This window comes from Rhamphochromis sp. 'chilingali' (genome assembly GCF_963969265.1).
Source record: "Rhamphochromis sp. 'chilingali' genome assembly, chromosome: 15".
Classification (NCBI taxonomy): domain Eukaryota; kingdom Metazoa; phylum Chordata; class Actinopteri; order Cichliformes; family Cichlidae; genus Rhamphochromis; species Rhamphochromis sp. 'chilingali'.
The window spans coordinates 4922701-4942634 of NC_137942.1; the positions used below are offsets into that span (position 1 = coordinate 4922701).

At 41.2% G+C, this 19934-nt stretch overlaps 3 protein-coding genes across 3 annotated transcripts; all 3 read left to right on the top strand.

The window, feature by feature from the left end:
* Positions 1-821: 821 nt before the first annotated feature.
* rundc1 (RUN domain containing 1) lies at positions 822-7199 on the top strand. The gene is made up of 5 exons (XM_080904334.1): positions 822-1376; positions 2373-2531; positions 3744-3942; positions 4033-4125; positions 4285-7199. The coding sequence occupies exons 1-5, from the start codon at positions 981-983 to the stop codon at positions 5145-5147; spliced, it is 1710 nt and encodes a 569-aa protein (XP_080760460.1). The 5' UTR covers positions 822-980; the 3' UTR covers positions 5148-7199.
* Positions 7200-9536: 2337 nt separating this feature from the next.
* rpl27 (ribosomal protein L27) lies at positions 9537-13105 on the top strand. The gene is made up of 5 exons (XM_080905314.1): positions 9537-9612; positions 10106-10188; positions 11063-11232; positions 12628-12738; positions 13020-13105. Exons 2-5 carry the CDS (start codon positions 10108-10110, stop codon positions 13066-13068), a joined length of 411 nt encoding a protein of 136 aa, XP_080761440.1. The 5' UTR covers positions 9537-9612; positions 10106-10107; the 3' UTR covers positions 13069-13105.
* A 1264-nt stretch (positions 13106-14369) lies between these two features.
* On the top strand, positions 14370-19859 carry ifi35 (interferon-induced protein 35). The gene is made up of 10 exons (XM_080905313.1): positions 14370-14607; positions 14946-14972; positions 15173-15247; positions 16584-16742; positions 17236-17352; positions 17438-17582; positions 18214-18323; positions 18408-18591; positions 18767-18873; positions 19075-19859. The coding sequence occupies exons 2-10, from the start codon at positions 14958-14960 to the stop codon at positions 19285-19287; spliced, it is 1125 nt and encodes a 374-aa protein (XP_080761439.1). The 5' UTR covers positions 14370-14607; positions 14946-14957; the 3' UTR covers positions 19288-19859.
* The last annotated feature ends 75 nt before the right edge of the window (positions 19860-19934 follow it).

Here is a 19934-nt window from a genome sequence, read left to right on the forward strand (position 1 = left end):
TGACATTATTAAAAGTTGTCCAGTCACTTATTGTGGTTTATTAGAATAAGGAAGTCCACTACAATTTCACGTAAAAGATTACCTGGCCTGTTTTCCTTTATCCTTACTTCCGGCACAGAATTTCACTTTTTAGGCTGACGTCGTACTGCTGGAGATTTGACTTTTATTTTTTTTTATTTTTGAAACCGTGATTTCAGCTTTTATGTGGGCTCGTGCTGCCTCCTGTCTACCAGCAGTAAAAATTACAGCTTAAGTGGAAATCCAAACATCCGATTCTACGTTTCAAAATAATAGTCTAACCCGGAGAAGTAAGTTTCTTGATTAAATATCAAAACTGTTTTTTTAAAGAGCTAAAACAACAAATAAAAATAAAATATTTAAAAACAAATGATAAAAATACGACACTTAAATGAACTGTGAAATTATTTATTACATTAATCGAAAGCTTAAAGTTACATGTTCGCAGTAATGGTGTGTTTTATACATTGTATAAATATATAGAGGGACGTTAAAATGGGATTTGGCAGGTGGGGTAATTAATGAAAAGTAAGTCACAGAATTATTTCGTTTGTGAGGTCCAGTAGATTTTCCTTTGAGTGCAGAATGGGATCAGCTGATCTGCTCCTCCGGTACTCAGTGCAATTACATTCAAGATATAATTAAATGTTTCATTTCCAACGGGGTCCCTTTAGCTCTTTTAGCTCATCCTTTTATGCACGTATGCATTTCCGATATTAAGGTAAACGTTTATTTAAACTTTTATTTTGAAGACATGCGAGCCCAGTTTCCGGCAATTGACTCCGTTTACTTGACGTGCCTGCGTTTTGACGTGTGAATCATCCTTCCTCCTAAGATGGCGTTGCACCTGTTCTGTCTGTGTTGATTCTACTTGTTTTCGGCTCGGCATTAGAAAATAAACGATCTTCCAAGCGTCGACATTTAAGCGGACACGGTTCCGTAGCGAGGTCGGCTGTTCAAAGATGTCCACAGACGAGCTGTCAGCCTCGGATAGCGAGGCTGTGCTAGCCGGAGCAGGGGAGCGGTGGGCTCCGGTGGGCGCTGTGGCTAGCCCCGAGGATGAGAGCGGGAGCTGCGGCAGGGGCGCTCATTCGAGGCAGAGATGCTCGACGTCGGCCAGCGAGGAGGAAATGACCTCCCGGCTGAGGAGGCTCGAGGAGGAGCAGGACTTACTAAACTCCTCTCTCCTCGCACTCACCTCTCACTTCGCTCAGGTCCAGTTCAGACTGAAGCAGATCGTTCACGCACAGAGCGAGGAGAAGGAGAGGATGCTGGCAGACCTGGAGGAGTTCGCCTTCAGGGGATGCCCGCATGTGGTGGGCTGCAGGGCTCAGGACACCAAGCAGCTGGAGAACTCGGTGAGGACTCTGATTTTATACTTCCTCCAGACAGTGCGCAGACGAGAAGTGTCATAATTTTAAAATAAATATTTCCTTGTGTTGCTCTGTAATTGATTCCTATTATTACTCACATTCACTCCATATATTAGGATTGCTGTATATTATTGGTATTTTGTACCAAAAGGTTGAAAAGCTGTTTCTGTGTCAGCATTAAAATTGGATAAACATTGCATACCTTTACTAATTGGTTTCGTTTTCCAGCCTCCTCCTTTTCTGTCTTTTCTGATGGGTAAATGCTCATAGCGCTATTAAACTGCCCAACATGCACACATTTACTCTCTAGCAGCCAGTTATTCTGATTAAAGTGTCTTTATTGCATCACAGGATTGCCTGCTGCGCCCACCTGTGTGTTCCTGCAGAACTCTTATCTCTCATGGAAAAAAAATGTCTCCTATTGTCTTTTGTCACAGGCGTGTGAGTCACAGCGGCGCAGGCTCAATAAAAATGCCTCGAGCAGATCTCAGTCTGTTTAATAAAGGCTTGTGTTTGCACAGGGAAATTGAAGCCACCTGCTTTGTTCCTTTTCTTCTTCTTCTTTTTAACCCCTCTTCGGCCACAGCCTTGTCCTCGTTAGCTGCTGTGTGTGTGACTATAGATTTTCCTCATGTGTTTGACCTAAAAGCCCTTTTTCTTTGTCTCCCCTGTTGCATGCTTTGCTTGCAGGGCGATCTGGTGAGTATGAAGCGATACCTGATGTCTCGTTGAGAGTTTGGTTTGTGTAAAAGTCCTGTTCAGTGTTTGTCAGACCTTGAAGTGGCCCAAATATTCTGTTTTTTTGTGTGTTTTCATCTTAACTGGAAAATGCTGGGAACAAAATTTCCGTTTGTTGATGCTGGCAAAGCGTCCACACTGGTGTCTGTTTGTTACATGCTGTTTCAGTGTTGTGATGCTCACACTGTCAGCTCCTCCTGTCTGTAAAATCTAGAGTGACTGTTTGTGTTTTTCTCCTGTCAGAGTGAGAGGGAGAAGAGGGAACGTCTGGAAGCACAGAGGGAAAAACAGAAGGATCTCATTTTCCAGCTGAAGACGCAGCTGGATGATCTTGAGCGCTTTGCCTACCAGGAGGGAAGCTACGACTCACTGCCGCAGTCCGTCGTCATGGAGAGACAGAAGGTGGGTTTGTGTCAATGCAAACATCACAGCACTTAAATGCTGTTTACAGGTTTTCCTGACAGCCTTCAATCCCTGTTTCTCTTTTAATCTTTACAACCACCAAAGTGCAAATAAAAACTTCAGGCTCTTCCACCGTCTGAAGTGTCTTCGAGTACTTTCATAAACATTACATTATGCTGAGCAATATAATGTGATGTTTGCGTGTTTCAGTTCAGGTCAAATATCTGACCTCAGCGTGCCCCAGGTTTTGTAAGGATAAGCTGTTTCTCTCATACCTATTAATACTTATTAAAAAGTACAGAGGTTATCCTGTAATCACAAAGCTGTACAAGTAGTTATATTTATATTTGAGTTATTTTTGTGCCATTTCTTTGTTAGCATATATGAAGGTTATATAACAAGAAATCAAAGTTGGTTTGATCTGGAAGGGTGAGGAACTTGAGACTAAAGCGAAAGATTTCGCTGTCAGGAAGATGGCTCTTTTATCTAGGGGAGATCACTGTTAGATAACCTGCTCGAGATCACATTATGTTCAGAAGGGTTTTTTTTAAAATAAGGGTTTTTTTTAAAGTACAACATTTCCACAGATTAATTCGCGACTATAAGCTCTAAGAGCAAAAGAGTTTCTCAGCTGAGCCAATCCATTATTCATTAGACTTTTGAACTGTGTGTTAGTGATGCCACTGAATGAAGCCATGCAAACATGAGAAAGTCGAAGTGATCTCCATGATGTCATCGGCCAAATTTGGAGCGATTGTGGCTCAAGAGTTGGGAGTTCGCTGGAAGGTTGCCAGTTCGAGCCCTGGCTTAGACAGTCTCAGTCGTTGTGTCCTTGGGCAAGACACTTCACCTGTTGCCTACTGGTGGTGGTCAGAGGGCCCGGTGGCGCCAGTGTCCGGGAGCCTCGCCTCTGTCAGTGCGCCCCAGGGTGGCTGTGGCTACAATGTAGCTGCCATCACCAGTGTGTGAATGGGTGGATGACTGGATGTGTAAAGCGCTTTGGGGTCCTTAGGGACTAGTAATGCGCTATACAAATACAGGCCATTTATCTGTTGAGTGTGCAAATAAGCAACTTTCAACAGCAACATATTTAAACAGCCATCAAGTTTAAATTTAAGAATGCCCTTAACATTCAAAAGCTTCTACTCCCTCTTGGAGGCAGTGACAATACGCAAAAGGCGTTTAAGCTTCAGCCTGTCTTGTGTTTTCCAGGTCATCATTGACGAGTTGATCAAAAAGTTGGATGTAAACCTGAACGAGGACATCGGGAACTTGTCACCTGAGGAGCTGAGGCAGAGAGTGGACGCTGCCATCGCTCAGATAGTGAACCCAGCCAGAGTCAAAGAGCAGCTGGTGGAGCAGCTCAAAACGCAAATCAGGGATCTGGAGATGTTCATCAACTTCATCCAGGGTACACAGCCTTCTGAGCCGTGGTTTTACTAGCAATGAGATTCATTTTTAATTTCATTCACATGATAACTTTGACATTTTCTTCCACAAGATGAGGTGGGGAACCCTCTTTTGTCAGATGGACGCAGCCAGCAGCCACGCGCAGCAGGGACCAATACCAGATCTCCAGGAGCAAAGAAGAAAGGTCAGACACTCTGTGTGTTTGTTGTATACAGAGATTTCTTAACTGTAGCTTTGATAACACAGGGTACAGTTTTTTTTGCTTTGTAGCGTTTGTAAAATAAAGTCTTTAAAATGTGTGCGTTCCTAATATGCGTTTTTCTTGTGGTTCTTCCTGCTGCAGTGGACCCAGAGCAGGCCCAGAAGATGCGAGAGACCGGCCTGCAGCTGATCCAGAAGGCCCTGGCCGTGCTGCAAATCTTTGCTGCCAGCCAATTTGGCTGCGCAACCGGACACGTCCCCCAGAGCATGTGGCCTCAGGATCTGTGCGGGCAGGACTACGGACCCCTGCTGCAGCGTCTGGAGGCAGCTGTGGAGAAGGTGCGAGTTCTGGGATCGCATAGGCACCCATCTGTCGAACACGTGGTCAATTACACCAGCAGCTCCACACTGGGGGCCCGAGACGAGCTGACGACGTCTGTGAGGAAGGAGCTGGCCATTGCTCTGAAAGACTTGTTGGCTCACGGCCTCTTTTCACCCTCTCAGACCATGAGCGTAGTGCTGGCACCCATCTCCTGCCTTCTGCCTTACAGACCGGTCTCACAAACCATGCACCCATGGGAACTCTTTGTGAAGTACTACCACTCCAAAAACGGGAAGGCCTTCGTAGAGTCACCGGCCCGCCAGCTCTCTCAGTCCTTCGGCCTGCACGTTGGTAGCGGCCCGGTAACCGTCACGCCTAAGCAGTCTCTGCTGTGGGCCGTTCACACTGTGCTGAAGGAGCATGGACGTTACAAGCGAGGACCGGACTCGGAGTTCAAAGCTCTGGTGTGCATGGCTCTGAATGAGCAGCGGCTCGTATCGTGGCTCAACCTGCTGTGCAAGTCGGGCACTCTGATACACCCGCACTATCACTCCTGGAGTTACATGGCGCAGACCGGCTTCGAAGGAGCCCTGCGCATCCTGGGTCGCATCAGCCACCTCAGGTTCAACCTCCCTGTGGATCTGGCTGTTCGGCAGCTGAAGAACATTAAAGATGCTTTCTGAGGATGAGAGTGTTTGTTTTATCAGCTGAACTAAACTGCTCTTACCAAACATTCAGGACCAAAAGCATGACTTTGCTTTAAGTATGTAGCCTTTTAAAGGTTATCTAAGCAGCAACCCTTCTAAAGTTAAGTGCAAGTATGTGATGTCTACACTACATGCATGGGTGATAATGTCGTGTTAGTCTGCATTCCTGCTATATTAAAATATCAAAGACTCAGCTGCTTGTACTGTAAAAATGCCTTATTGTGGAGATGGAGATTACCTCATCTTTAGCCTTCCTGACCTTAGCGACCTGTGCTGCTCATCATACTGTATCATTCCCCTGTCGTACCTGTTAGTGGCCTGAGCTATGCAGCAAACATTGTGTGAGAGTTTTACAGTAATCGCTACTGTAATTTCCAGTCTGACAATCCAGGAAGCAAATGAACGAGCGGGAAGTTTGCTCTACCGTGGCCTCTCCATGGTAAACAAGAGCTGTCACGGGTGCTTGTTCTCAGTGAAAAGTGCAGTGGCTTCTGTTTGCGAATGAATAATTCAGCTGGTAAATCATGTGTAGCAAACTGGCTAAACGGCAGCACTTAGGTCAGCCCGTAAAGGAAAACGTGCGATATGGTTTCCTCTGCTGAGGAAAACCCAGATGTGGGTGGTGTTATGTAAGAAATATGCAGCTGTAGCAGATGAAGCTGGTGTCACTTCTGGTGTTTCAGGTTTGAAAAAGCATTTTGACCCTGTATAAACTGCTGCTTTCCTCCTCCTTTCAGGTGTAGTTCAATCCAGCTCATATGGATGAGAATATCCCAAAACTGACATAATTGTAGGATGTAAACTTTTGTTTTGTTTTGTTTTCCATCATCCTGAGACCAGCTCAGTTGCGCGTCCTATATAACTGAATGTATAAACCGTAGATGCTATTAAGTCAGAGTTCACCCCAAAATTGAGTTTCTATATGCTATCGTTTGGCTGTTAGTGCTGCTTGTTATGATTTGAAGCCAAAACATCGTGAGATTCATTGGGAATTCCCCCACCCTGTGACCCTGTGACATGCTAGCTTCAAGAGGAGGGCCAGACTGCACAGTTCCTGAACCCACCTCCTGCCTGGTAGTTGGCACCGACGGTACAAAAGATGGACGTAGCCACGGTGACCCGTTGGTTTGTGCAGTGTTGTCATAAAGCCTCGAGCACCATCTTCATCTCTGTCTTTTGGAACTGGGAATTGACTGTCAATCACAGGTTAAATGCATTACCGCCACCTTCTGGCGTTTTGCTGATTAAAGATATTTTACCAAGAATTTTTGGTAAGAACTAGTTTAGTGGAAGGAAAAAGGTTCCTACACAAAGGATAAATAGTAGGGATGGTCATGATCTTCAAACATTTGAATAGCAATTCATATATATTGTAAAAATCCATTTATGGGACCAACTGTGTCATTTAGTTTCTATTCAACATAAGCAGATATTTCTACAGCTGAGCAGGGATCTCTCTTAAACCGCTGCAAACCAAAACCATTTAGAAGGACAAATCGCACTAAACACCAGAGGACTGTTGTGTAAATTTGATTTTGGGGTGAACTGCACCTGCAAACTGAGTGTAGTTTAAGTCTTGTTTTCGGGACTAAAGCTTCAGTGTTCCTGTGACCACAAGTATGTATCAAACCTCTGAGTTTGTTTCCTGCACGAGACCATGTGTGCACCATGTGTTACGTGAATAGCAAAGTGTGTTTGGGATAGGTTTGTTATGGTTTTCTCATTCTTTCCCCTGTTTTTGCTTTTTGTTCAGCTGTTGTGTTATTTATGTATTGACACATATTTATTTATTCAATAGCTTAGCTCAACAGTTAAAGGCTTAAAGTAGCAGCTGTACTGTAACTGTAGCAGTTCAGTCTGGTAACAGTAGAAACATTGGGTCATCTGTTTATGTTTTATTATATATTGGGATATGAACGATGTTTATCTTTTAGTTTTTAATCTTATTTAATGGAACCTGGTCTGTAAATGAATTAAATGTAATAAATGAACTGCTGAGCTTCTCACAAGGCTTTATCTCTTCTGTTACTAAAAGCCTAATGGTAATGCCTGTTGGGAGATGGCTTAATCTGGGTTATTTATTTATAGCTACAGTCTATAGATTAGACTCTGATGCCAATGTTTTGAAGAGAGACTGGCTATGAGAATGCATCCAATCTTTATGTCCTGCTGTGCACAACAGATTGAGCAGACTGGGTTGCAGCTGTCTGAAAACAGCTCATCCAAATGAGAGTGACTGAAGAAGGGGAAAAAGTAAGCCGAATAAAAACAGTTTCAGTTTCAAGCCACCAGAGTGCGTAAATTTAAGACTTGGTAAAATGTGATCGTGAATGCATTAATATGAATGACAGGTATTCAAAGACCGGAGGGAGCAGTCAGTCTAGTGGACACTGTGATAGCAGGATAACTTTAAGCCAAATGACTGCACTCACACAGGTACCCATCAGCAATGCAGAGCAGTGGATTGGTTGAACAGTTGAGTTAGGTTTCTGATTCACTGAATTAACAGATTTTACTGAAATTTCTTTAGGAATTTCGAGATAAATTAAATCAGATCTACAGCTTCATGTGTCTGTGCAGTTAATGGTACAGTTTCCCTTCAAACTCCTACAATAAACCACCATGGATGCATTCAGTTCTGCCTACTGATTGATGATTTCTTCACCAGTAAGTGAAACTGCATCCAAACTGAATGCAGTCTCACCCAAACAGGCTGAATATGGTTTGGGTCTTGATCACACCTCATGTGTCTAATACAAAGGGACTAACAGCCCCTTTCTTTGATATTTATTAGTAAAAAATTAATATTTAATGCTGAACCTATTAGCTAAAATCTGCTGTTATTTCTGGATGTTTAATGATGGCGAAGGTCAGAAGTTGCTGTCTTATAACAGGAGCAGGGTTGGTTGGGTTTATTTGGTTTGTTTGCTTGTTTTTAACCCTTGTGTGGTGTTCAGGTTTGTTGGACCTGTTTTCAATGTTTGCCCAAAGAGAGATCATGCAGCTCAATATTTCCACCTCAGACTGTTTTGCATCATTTTCTGTGAAGAAAATATCAAATAACACATTTTCAATGACTTCACATTGTAGCCCTTCCCCCCTACATGTTTATATCACACACAGTGTTTGGATCCACTCGACTTGGGGATCATATACAGTGAGTGTGGAGGTATTGTGCCCCTTCCCCCTGTCCTCCTCATATGTGGCTTCCTGTTTCAGTGTGCGTGCTTTGCCTCTCTGCTCCTGTTTTTTTCCCCACACAATGTTCAAACAATGTGACATTTCAAGCACCTGTCACGGGAAAAAGAAAACACAAATATTTTAGAAAACTATCAAAAACTTTAAAACTGATGTTCTTGTTTATGAGGAAAATAGACTAATTTTATGTTTTTATACACAAATTTGAACCAAGTATGAATGGAAGAGGATTAGGGCCAGTGGGAAAAAAGGGGGCACGTCTTTTTTTTTCTTTTCCAGAATTCTGAGAAAAAAGTCAAAATTCTTGCTATTTCCTTCTTTTTTGTAAAGCAGTAAATTTCAAAATTCATGGATAACAACAATAATTGTAATGCACATTTTACCCCTCTGTCTTATGGGAAGGATCTATAGTTTCTCATACTCAGTCCCAGCAGCAAATCAAGGGTGATGCATAACCTAAGATTGTCTGCCCCGAGAGTTCAGTGACTTTACAAGGCAGTATGATGAAGTTTTTAGAACATGGTTGCTTTCATCTTTATTAGATAAGAAAGAAAACAAAATAGTTATCTTCATAAAAGGAGAGAAGTAAACACCAAATAATAACCATGCATGTGATCTGTGTTGCTTGCAATTGGAATAAGTACAAATCTGTATTTGTACATAAATTGCTATGGGTGGATAGATTTAATAGCTCAGCAATGTCTTGGGTCCACCAGACCCGCCAACAATATCTGAGTAACAAACATTTGAACACCACACAAGGTTTAATGGAGTAAAGCATGTGGATGACTGTCGGGGGACTGAATGCTGCTGTAGATGGTGCAAATAATAAAATAATAATAAATCTACCTGATTTTTCTTGTTACCCTAATTACACTAATTTTTTTTATTTAGATTTCATAACTGAGTCTCTATGCCACCGACTGAAACATTTCTGTGTCCCACGTCTTTTTTTTACTCTGAAATAACTTTGTTCAATACCGTGAAAATCTAAAGAAAGGTAATAATCTACCTCTGGTGTCTTTTTTCTTTAGGTTCCTATTTTTAAAAAGAAGTGCTAAAATAATAACTTTTATTTAATGATCGAGTTCTGGTGAATTTTTTGTTTAATAAAAATTAATAAACAAAAAAAACATTCGCTTGCTGATACTTACGGATGTGACGTGGGCAGACCGATGGGTCAAAGTTCAGCTAAACCTTGTGGACTTCCTTTCCTGTTAGCGGTGGCCGTAGAACAGCATCAGTGAGTGCGATTTCCCTTCAAACAATCTTCATCCATCGCTCCAAATGCGCCTAATTTTATCATTTTTTTCATGATACATAGACGGCACCGACTCTGTTAGTTCAGATGTGGCCGTTAGTTTGTAGATTTTGTTTGCTAAAGAAAGAAAATGAGCAGATTTATCGCAGCGCTTCGTCCCCAGCTGTGCTCTTTTCAACATGGCAGCTTCCTTGATGTGTAGACGCTCAGAGTCCCATTGAACCGACTGTTTATGTGTGTAGGCATCTTATTGAGCTGTATTCGTTTTGCTATAAGTAAAGGGGCTTATGCGGTGCACTTAATAATGTGTCCGAGCAAAATAATTAAAATGAAAACTGCTTGAAAGCTGTTAGCCTAGCTGAAAGCTAATGCTAATGTAGCATAAACGAGAGGCCGACTTGGAGACGTGTTGGCGGATTGACGGGTTTGATATGATATTGACACTGAGTTCAAATGTGCCCTCTCTTTCTGGCAGAAATGGGCAAGTTCATGAAGCCTGGGAAGGTGGTGATGGTCCTAGCTGGACGCTACGCTGGGCGCAAAGCTGTCATCGTCAAGGTAAGACCGAAGAGCTTCTGGGAGTTTGCTGATTGTATGGCACATGTGCCTGAATATGTACACACCAAGCTCTTACCAGAGTTGTCCATCTGAAAGCCAAATTGCCATTTGTCTGCATGTTGAATTTCCAAGAATACAGTATTCAGGCCATGCGATGAGGGATGGAAAATAAGTCCTATTACAGTCCGTGTATTATGTGTTTCCCATGTGTTTCAGTAAGACAGCCTACAAACGTTTTGTTATAACTACAGTTGGGCTTTGTGCTCAGAGCTCGTCACTTCATGTATATATATTGGATGTAAAACTAGAAAGTGGTGAGTAAATATCTCTGTGGGTGCTGGGGAGCATGTTGCCTGTGGAGCACAGCTCAAGCTCCTTGCTTAAACTGACTTTGCTTTAGTAGTGTTTGGATTTGTACACACATGTGTGTGCTGTGTGGAAGGAGGCATCTCTTTTTCAGAAGATATTCTAAGATGGTCAAGTTGGCGTAAGTCCATAGTTAAGGTAGCTGAATGATAATTGGAATGCTACGACATACCTGACCAGCTGGAAGGGAAAACATGAGATGGGAAGAAACTGAGTTTACATAATTTCCTTTGGGATTAAAAAAAGTATACTGACTCTGATAACAATACCAGATGGTGTCATTCCCTCAGGTGGAAAGAAAAATAAAATAAAAGGCTGGGTAACTCACCAGAACTGCTCTAACTGGCTTTACTTGGGTGGGCAGCACATTAAAGGAAAACTGATACGTGGGGAAACACTGATACATTTCTTTGCCTTCAAATACATACTGCAGTGGTAATTCAGCTTTTCGTCTTGTAAGTGTTTCGTGTCTCTGATGTCACATCCTCCTGCTAATGTCTGCCTGCAGAACATTGATGATGGCACCGCTGACCGCCCCTACAGCCACGCTCTGGTCGCCGGCATCGACCGCTATCCCCGTAAGGTGACCACATCCATGGGCAAGAAGAAGATCGCCAAAAGGTCCAAGATCAAGGCCTTCGTTAAGGTGTTCAACTACAACCACCTCATGCCCACCAGGTCAGTGTCTCATCTACATTGACATAATTAGGTTTTCCTGTAAAGAAAATAAAGTGGTGGTGACAGATGAAGTCTTTTGGAATGTCTTATAAAAAGTGTCCAACAGCTGTAACATGATTGGATACCATATTATTAATGCTAAATCAAGAAAGGCTGTCATTTTTAAAAACATCTGGTTGATTAAATGTTTTGAGTTTAATTGAGGAGGCTGGTTATTCTTTTTTCAAAAATCCAATCAAATCTATGGGCTGAAATCTGACATGGTGTTCTTCCCATTATTATTTATGTGTCTGTGAAGACATTTACAGATAATCAATGATAATCAATATTGTGAAACTTGTGTAATGACAGTTTCTGTGAGTCTCATATTCATAAATCCACCCATCAAACTCGGTGAGGTGCAAATAAATACAGTGCGTGTCTGAATCTGAACTGTGCATTCATTAGAAGTTTAAATATTATATTGCTTGCAGTTATTTAAGCAGAGAGTTGGAATGTGTGGCGTCTTCAGATCAAAGTTTTATTACTGGAGATGTTTTTGTTGCTTTTTGTCCTTTCCAGCTGTTAACAGCTGTTCTTTGCTTCTTCTGCTTTTGGATCCACTTGTTTTAAACGACCAACATGCTTGACTTGCCTTATGCGTTTGATCTGAATAATTGTTACTACTTCAGGGTGAACGAGCCACTTAAGCAAAAAGTACTGTTTTTTTAGGACGGCTGTTTTGCTCTGTAAAATGACTGATCCCTTTAAGTACATAAATAGGTCTGTTAAACGCTGCTGTCACTTTATCTGAACAGATGCTCTTCAGACATCTTTGGTGCTCAAAACCTATAAAAACTATAAAACTTTATCTTGATGACAAAAAGAGATTTTGCTTAATTTTTTATTTATTTCTTAACTGGCGCCTGGTTTTCAGAACGTGGGCCAGTTATAGTTTTGTTCCAGTGATTTTCATTTTTAGACTGAGGTATAAAAAGGTCTGACAGTCATCCTGCTGATGCTCTGATGCAGGAATATGTGATGTTCAGCTGTTGATCGAAGATGTGATCAAATTGTAATTTGTAGAAGAATGTTGAACAAGAGGAGTCATTTTTATCAAACAGCAGTTAGTTGCTGGTTGACATCAGTGGCTTTTCACCCACACAGGCTGCCTTAAGTGCTTGATGTGTCTGATTCAGTGTAACGTTGATCAAAGTTGATGCAACGCTGAGGGAGAACGTCGACTTGAACATTGAGCAGGTTTATGATCCATTTGTAATTTATGAATCTGGAAGCTAGTAAAGCGATACTGATTGTTCATATCGTACAGGTATGAAGGTGCTCAGCAGAGCGAGCTGCAGTCAGCCATTGGTGTCAATTTAAAAAAAAGTCTTTAACATGTTTTTACTCCTTCAGATACTCTGTGGATATTCCTCTGGACAAAACTGTTGTGAACAAGGATGTCTTCAGGGATCCAGCTCTCAAACGCAAAGCCAGGCGGGAGGCCAAGGTCAAGTTTGAGGAGAGGTGAGTCTCCCTGATTTCCTTTTGATTTAACATCAGGGTTACATCTTTCATGATTTCAAAATGAGTATGTTTTCTAAAGTAGAGTTAAGTGGACAAAAAGTCCGGCGGCAGCACAATCATGGGAAAAAAGATCCCATTATGATCAAAATAAACCCGTTCTTTGATACATTTTGTAATTTCCTCTTAGCAAGCAGTTGGTGTGTGCACGTCCAGATTGTAATCAGTGATGTTTGTTCTGTTTGATCAGAGAAAATGACTTCACCTCCTGTTTGTTGTTTCAGGTACAAGACGGGCAAGAACAAGTGGTTCTTCCAGAAGCTCAGATTCTAAATTCACTCGGTTTCACAAATAAATGTTTAAAAACTGATTTTCACTCTTGACTCATCGTGTTTGCGTGGGGTGTGTTTTCTCATACTGAAAATTCATGAAATATTCTTAAGGATTCCATCTGGAAAACTGTGGAAATAGACTTGTAATATTCACCAGCTGCTGAAAAAGTAATCGGAGTTACTCTTGGTTACGAGGACTTAGTCGCACCAAATTACCCTGTAACGTAGTGCAGATGTCTGACCTTGGCACAAAGTCATCACTCACCTTTTTTCAATCTTTGAAACAGGTTGTATGATATCTTACTGCCTGCTTTCAACAGTGGTTGGAACTAAACGGCACCAATAATGTGAACTTTACAAGACTGATACTGGAATCAGACACGAGTTCACATTTTCTGCTGAAAGAAATCATTCACTGCTGCTTCTGTGTGAATTTGATCAGCTGGAACAGCTCAATACAAACTTAAAGGTTGAACAAAATGTAAGCCTGACTAATTATTCAATGAACATTTTAGCATGAAAGATTCTCTGGAACTTTCAGAGGAGTATGGCTCGAATACTTGAACATTCAATGAGGGTGTTATGAATGTGGCAGTGAGATGTGGTTGCTTTTTCATTTTTAATTTTTTTTTAAGCATCTGAATTAAAGGCAGACTAATGATAGAAAATCTTCACTTAGCTGTTGGTACGTTGTATTGTGATCAGAGCTCATCAGACAATTTGTATAGTGTTTAGCAGTTTCAGGCAAATCTAATTTTGATTTTAAGAAACTTGACTGCACATGAGAAATCTTAAATATTGAATATTTGTTCAACATTTTAATATTGAAGTAATTGATCACTGGTTACAGGTGTATTGATGCGGGGATGAACTTTAAACGGGTGAAAAACAATATTTTAAGTTTTTGAAAAACATGAAAATGGCTGAAACAATATTCTTACAAAGATACAATAAAAATATACAGGAAATATCTGGATTTGTCAGCAATCATCAGATCAGACTGATGTGTGCTTTGATCCTGACATAACGTGCCTGCACTGCAATACCTGTTCTCAAGTTCCTAGATTTGCCCCTAACGAATACCATCCACATTATTATATTTAAAAATATATTTGTCTCTTTGGTTTGTAAAATAAAATAAAAAAAGTAATTTAATAATTAATTTTAAAAAACACGCTGGCATACATGTGCGGACTGATCATCACCGCTAAAACATAAAAGAAAAGGAAATATGACGTAATTTATATGTGTGTGTGTATTTATATTTATTTATATCAGAAGTTAAATGAATCGGAAACTTGAAGATGTTCCAAAAACAGAATCTGAATTATTTTTTCCTCTCATGAAGTGCTTCGCAGCTGATGTAAGGTTCCGTATTTCCCACAGGAATTAAATGCAGCGTTTTGTTTATTTTGGATGCAGCTCCCCCTGCTGGTGGGAAGCGGCATTAATTATACGTAAAGACGCAGGGGATCCTCCTGCGGGGAAAGAGAAACTGAAAGAACGAGTGTGAGTTCAGAGCAGTGATCGTCGGGAGGAGGTAGGTTCACTGCGGCTGCTTTTTTTAAAAATAAGAAATAAACCTTGATAAAAACACGCAAATTCATATCTAATGTGGGTGAAATGTGGGAGTTTTCATCAGAGGCTTGATTTAGGTGATTTATTTCCAGGTTCAGAGTAATTCAACTTACTGAGATGTCATCTGTGTGTGGTTTAAAGCAGGCCTGCGGTACATTTTGTTGTTGTGAAGTTTACTTGAGCTGTGTTTTAGCTGTTTGACTCTCAGTCTGTGTCGATCCTCTGTTAAAAACCTCATTTGGCTGTTCAAGTGAGTGACAGTGTGTCACATCTGTAATGTTTTGTAAACTTTTTTTCCAGGTTACTTTCACTATGTCGTCAGACGAGGTGAGAGCTCGTTTTGCTTCTTCCTGTTGTTGTTGTCGTCGTTATTATCAAAGCGTTTTAAACCACACGCGTAATGCTGCTCTCCCTGCCAACATTTATTAAGTGTGTTAAAGATATCTATTTAACCCACTGTGTTACACAGCCTGAGTGTAGGCGTTTACTTACCTTCCGGCATTCCGTGTCTCCATGTTGTGTTTCAGGACTTCTCTCTGGTTCCGGATTCACAATCCGAGGACACCTTGGAGGGGATTAAGGCTTCAATCAAAAACTACAAGGTGCATTGAGAATTTATGAGTGCGGCTTCATTACACTTGGGCAGTTTACCTCCAGTTACACGCAGGGCTCCTAAACTATTCATATGTCTCTGAATACAACCCAGTCCTAAAATGAGATCCAAGTATGCTGCGGGTGCTTCGGTTTCTGTGGTCCTTTTTTGTGGAACAAGCCACCTGCTGACCTGAGATCAGTTACATATGTGTGTATATTCAAAAAACAGACTCAAAACCTTTTTTATTTTGAGACAGGCATTCTAAACGTACACAAGTTTCATGTTTTTATCTTCTGCTGTAAGCATGTTGACTTCCTAAAACTGCTATTTCTAGTAGGGAGAAAGCTCTCTGTCAGGTCCAGTTCTCGATCTCGTGATTTCTACCTCCACTAAAGAGGCTGTGTGATTAGTTCTGTTTAGTATGGAGCACTATTACCCAAGAGGTTGCATGAACATTTTACCACAGGGGTGGTGTCGCCAAACATAGAAGTGGTTAAAGTTCTGGAGTCAATCCCGATCTGCATCCTGGACATTTTGGGAATATTATTTACTGTTACGAGAAAGATCAGGAGTGCACATTTTGCATCATATGATCACAAACGTATATCAAACTTCTCAAAAAACTGCAAGTTAGCATTCTGAATCCAAGTTCTCGTTCATCCACGCTGTGGAGGGAACACGCTTTTATCACGAAATCATACAATTTAATTAAACCTTCATGGCTTAATGGGTCAAAAATGGAAGAGTATAATAATGTAGACATAATGTAAAGGAGACTTTAACGTATGTTGCACTACAGTGTAGTAATGTCCCCGATGAGATGAGCAGCAATTCTGTTTCTGGTGTTTTAACACAAAACAGGAGAAATGTTTACAATAACCAGCAGGCGCTCGGGTGAAAAGAAAACTGAATGTGCAGGTGTGTGAGGTCCACTGCATGTCTCTGTCCAGGTCCTGCCTTTGACCATAGGTTCAGCTTTAAAATCAGAAACACTTCCACTAAAGGTGTGTGTGTGTTGTTCTGTAAACACTGCAGATTGAGCTGCTGTCTATCTTAGCTGAATGCTCACACACAGATTCAGTTTTGGTTAAATAAAGGCTGAAATACATATACACAGCATAAGCATGCTGTATTTATTAGGAGCAGAAGAACAAAACTCAGAAGAGATTGTGTGTTATTAAAATAACTGTTTTAACATTTATTAAACTCCGAGAAGAGTTGTTCTGTTGTTCTGCACAAAATACAACCACAAAAGTTCGTGTTTAAAGAGATGTTACATGTCATGCTGATTAGACATCAATAATAACAACAGCCTGGACTCAGCTCTCCCTCTGTGTCCACAGAAAAAGTATGACCAGCTGATGGAGGAGACAAAGGAGCTGACTAAAACTATACAAGACCGGCGAGATCTGAAGCAGCAGTTCAAACACCGCACTGACAAACTGACCCAGGATCTGGAAGCTGACAAACGCTCCTACGGAGACCAGCTAGCCAATGAAAAGGTAAAGCATGTGTGACATAAACATGCTTATTTCTCAGTGTTACTCTGAGTTTTTCCACCATCATTTAAAGCACTGCGAATAAGTATAGAGTAAAACCCAAGGAATTTCCTCACTGCACTTCCCCTCAAGGGAAAAATGTTGGTCAGATGGCAGAGGTTCAATAACAGGAAGGAAACAAGGAGTCAAGAGGACAGATAATAGTTATTCCATGAATTTTAAGGTTGCGCCTTTGAAAACAAGGTGGGAGTTAAATATGAAATGGAAAATTTTAAGTGACAATAACTCATAAAAATATATATTAACAATAGGACAAGCAACGCAATGGCATTAAACAACAATTAACAAAATAGTACATGTTATTGTTAATATTGAGTGAATGTAAATACTTGTAATTGCTTTCCTAACAGTGTAAATTAAAAAACTGAATCACTAGAAAACAGCACATTAGAATCCCACAAAACCTTAAATGCTTTTTGATTTCTGTGTCTTCTAGTCGAAGCTGGATCTGCTAAAGCAGGAGGAGCTCAAACTGGTGGCGGAGATCAAGGAAACTAATGCTGCTATTAAGGAGGAAGAGGCCAATAAGAAGCACCTGATGCAACAGGCCGACGTACGTTAACCTGATGAGACACACCCCCTTCTGCAGCCCGACACGCCGTGACCTCACCCCGTTAACCTGTACCTGCTGATTTCAGGTGTTCACCTCTGTACCAGAGAGGGACATGGTCTTCAAGGGAGCGACTGGAAATGCAAACAACAAGCAAGAGTTTGAGATGAAGCCACATATCGTTTACCCGATGGATGGCGGGACAGCGCTGATTACCTTCGAGGAGGAAGTCGGTGAGTTTTTGCCGGCACTGGCGTGGTTCAGATTTATCTGCGTTTGTTAAAAGGAAGCAGGTGATTATATCTTATTTTTAACAGAAACATTAAAAAGTGTGCATAAAGTATTAAAATGCTAATTTCCATATTTTTATTCATGCACTGTACCGGAGGAGCTTTGCGTGATTTGCTGTTCAAAATAATTTTTATTTTTCTTACTTTGGGGTTTGGTGCAGGACTTCTAAATTAAACAAGCTGCTTTAGCTCCTCCCCCTTTAACCTTCTGTAGGTGGCTTAAACAGCAGGTAGATGGATCGCACTCACGTTTTTGTGCCACATTCAACAGAAAAATTCAAAAAGTATGTTGATAAATGTATCTACCTTCAGCTGCAGGGCAAAACTGAGCCACTAGGGGGCCTAATGTCACTTTTCAAAACCAGCTACTAAGCTGCAAGCAGGAAGATGCTTTTTGCAGCTTATTTGGCTTTAAACTGGAGCCAAATAAAATTATTAGTTCTTTATTATTAGGGCTCCAAAATGAAATAAATAATCTGCAAGATGAATCTTCAGGCTCTCATCATCACTTTCGGCTATTTTCAAAAATATAAATTAAATTTAAAATTCCGGATCTCTCTGTTTCATTTTCCAGTGGCAAGGAAGATTCTGGAACTGAAGAAGCATCAGGTGGATCTGGGAGGAGAGTGCAGCATCACAGTGGAGGCCAGGCCGGTTCATCTGATGCTGCCCAAGCTGGTGGAGGTAAAACAAACGACCACAGCGAATCAAAGATGGCGTCGGCCCAGGTTTAGCTGATCTGCTCACGTGTCCCGTCTGTTCCCGCAGATCGACTCTGAGGTTTCTTCTCAGCGTATTTTAATCTCCAACCTGCCCAGAATGGAGACCGAGACTCTGGTGGACAAGCTGGAGATCCATTTCTCCAAAACTAAAAATGGAGGCGGTGAGGTGTCGGACTGTGAATACCTGTCTGACTCTGAGACGGTGGTCCTCACGTTTGCGGAGAACAACAGTGAGCATCGAATATTTTACCCTCATGTCACAGGGCACAGTTTGTTTAAATGAAACTTCAGAGACAAGAATAACTCTGTGTTTGGTGGATTATGATGTTCTGAGCTGTGCATATAAAGAGTAATCAGGATTGTTGTTGTTGACCACCAGCTGATGGACTGTTTCTTTTGTATTAGTTGCCAAACGTGTGGTACAAAATGAGTTCCATGACTTGAGTGTCCAAAAGAAGAAGCACACAGTGAGAGTGACGCCTTTCCTCAACGGGAAAATTTCAAACCTGAAGGTAAGCACATTTATCAGATTATCTGTATCTGCTCTTACTGAAATTCTAATAAAATATATTTTAATAAATTTGAGGGTTTTGTGTGTGTGTGTGTGTGTGTGTGTGTGTGTGTGTGTGTGTGTGTGTGTGTGTGTGTGTGTGTGTGTGTGTGTGTGTGTGTGTGTGTGTGTGTGTGTGTGTGTGTGGTGGATCGTCCATCAGACCAAGATGACGCAGTGTCCTCGGGCGGTAATGCTGACAGGAATACCCGACATCATGGAGCGGGAAACTCTGCAGGACCTGCTAGAAATCCACTTCCAGAAAAACACCAACGGCGGGGGAGAAATCGAAGCTTTCCTCTACAACCCGCTGGGAGAGCACACCTCTGCTGTGTTTGGAGGCGTCACACCAGACTCTGAGGATGAGGAACAGTAGATCCACCACTGCTGCTTGGACAAAGGTTCAGGGTTAATATCATCTACCAGAAATGAGGACCGGAACTTGTTTTTGTCCCTTGCTTGAGGGAAGTCAGCATAAATTTATAAAAGTTATTATTCAAAGGGGATTTTTGGCGTCAGAAAAAGTGGGTGGTAATTTTTCTATGATTGCAGAGATTCAAGTGAAAGTGTATCTATAAAGTATTTAACCTGGGTAAATACTGTGGTATTATAGTCATGCAATACATCTTGATTATATTGCATTTACATAAACTGCTGATGAAACAATTTCCAGTCTTAGTGCAGACAAATGTAAAATATTAAACTGTATGAAATGAAGTTTTTTTCCTGCTAAAATAGAAAAAAAAAAAGTTTAGTAGTTGTGCCATATCTCATTTTTTTTCTTTCTGTGAAAAAGATGGCGGCGTCCATCTTTAGTTACTGGAGAAGCGTCTGGATTTCTGTATGCAAAGCAACTGAATTACTTATTTTTAAGAAGATTGCCTTGTTGGATGTCGTGGGCTCCATTTTATTGTATTCATAAAAGAATAAAAGTTAATTGTGAGAAAATCCTCTTTGGACATTTGGTGCTTTTTGACACGCTTGTATTTGATAGTGGACAGATAACCCCGACCAATTAAATTA

What these genes read in the sequence shown, in the direction of transcription:
- rundc1 (XM_080904334.1), top strand. Translation starts at nt 981, where the DNA reads ATGTCCACAGACGAGCTGTCAGCCTCGGATAGCGAGGCTGTGCTAGCC. An exon ending in CCAAGCAGCTGGAGAACTCG is followed by an intron (nt 1,377 to 2,372) that starts GTGAGGACTCTG and finishes TTCTCCTGTCAG; the next exon opens with AGTGAGAGGGAGAAGAGGGA. An exon ending in TCGTCATGGAGAGACAGAAG is followed by an intron (nt 2,532 to 3,743) that starts GTGGGTTTGTGT and finishes TGTGTTTTCCAG; the next exon opens with GTCATCATTGACGAGTTGAT.
- rpl27 (XM_080905314.1), top strand. Translation starts at nt 10,108, where the DNA reads ATGGGCAAGTTCATGAAGCCTGGGAAGGTGGTGATGGTCCTAGCTGGA. An exon ending in AACCACCTCATGCCCACCAG is followed by an intron (nt 11,233 to 12,627) that starts GTCAGTGTCTCA and finishes TTACTCCTTCAG; the next exon opens with ATACTCTGTGGATATTCCTC. An exon ending in AAGGTCAAGTTTGAGGAGAG is followed by an intron (nt 12,739 to 13,019) that starts GTGAGTCTCCCT and finishes TTGTTGTTTCAG; the next exon opens with GTACAAGACGGGCAAGAACA.
- ifi35 (XM_080905313.1), top strand. An exon ending in CTTCAATCAAAAACTACAAG is followed by an intron (nt 15,248 to 16,583) that starts GTGCATTGAGAA and finishes CTGTGTCCACAG; the next exon opens with AAAAAGTATGACCAGCTGAT. An exon ending in TGCTGCCCAAGCTGGTGGAG is followed by an intron (nt 18,324 to 18,407) that starts GTAAAACAAACG and finishes CTGTTCCCGCAG; the next exon opens with ATCGACTCTGAGGTTTCTTC.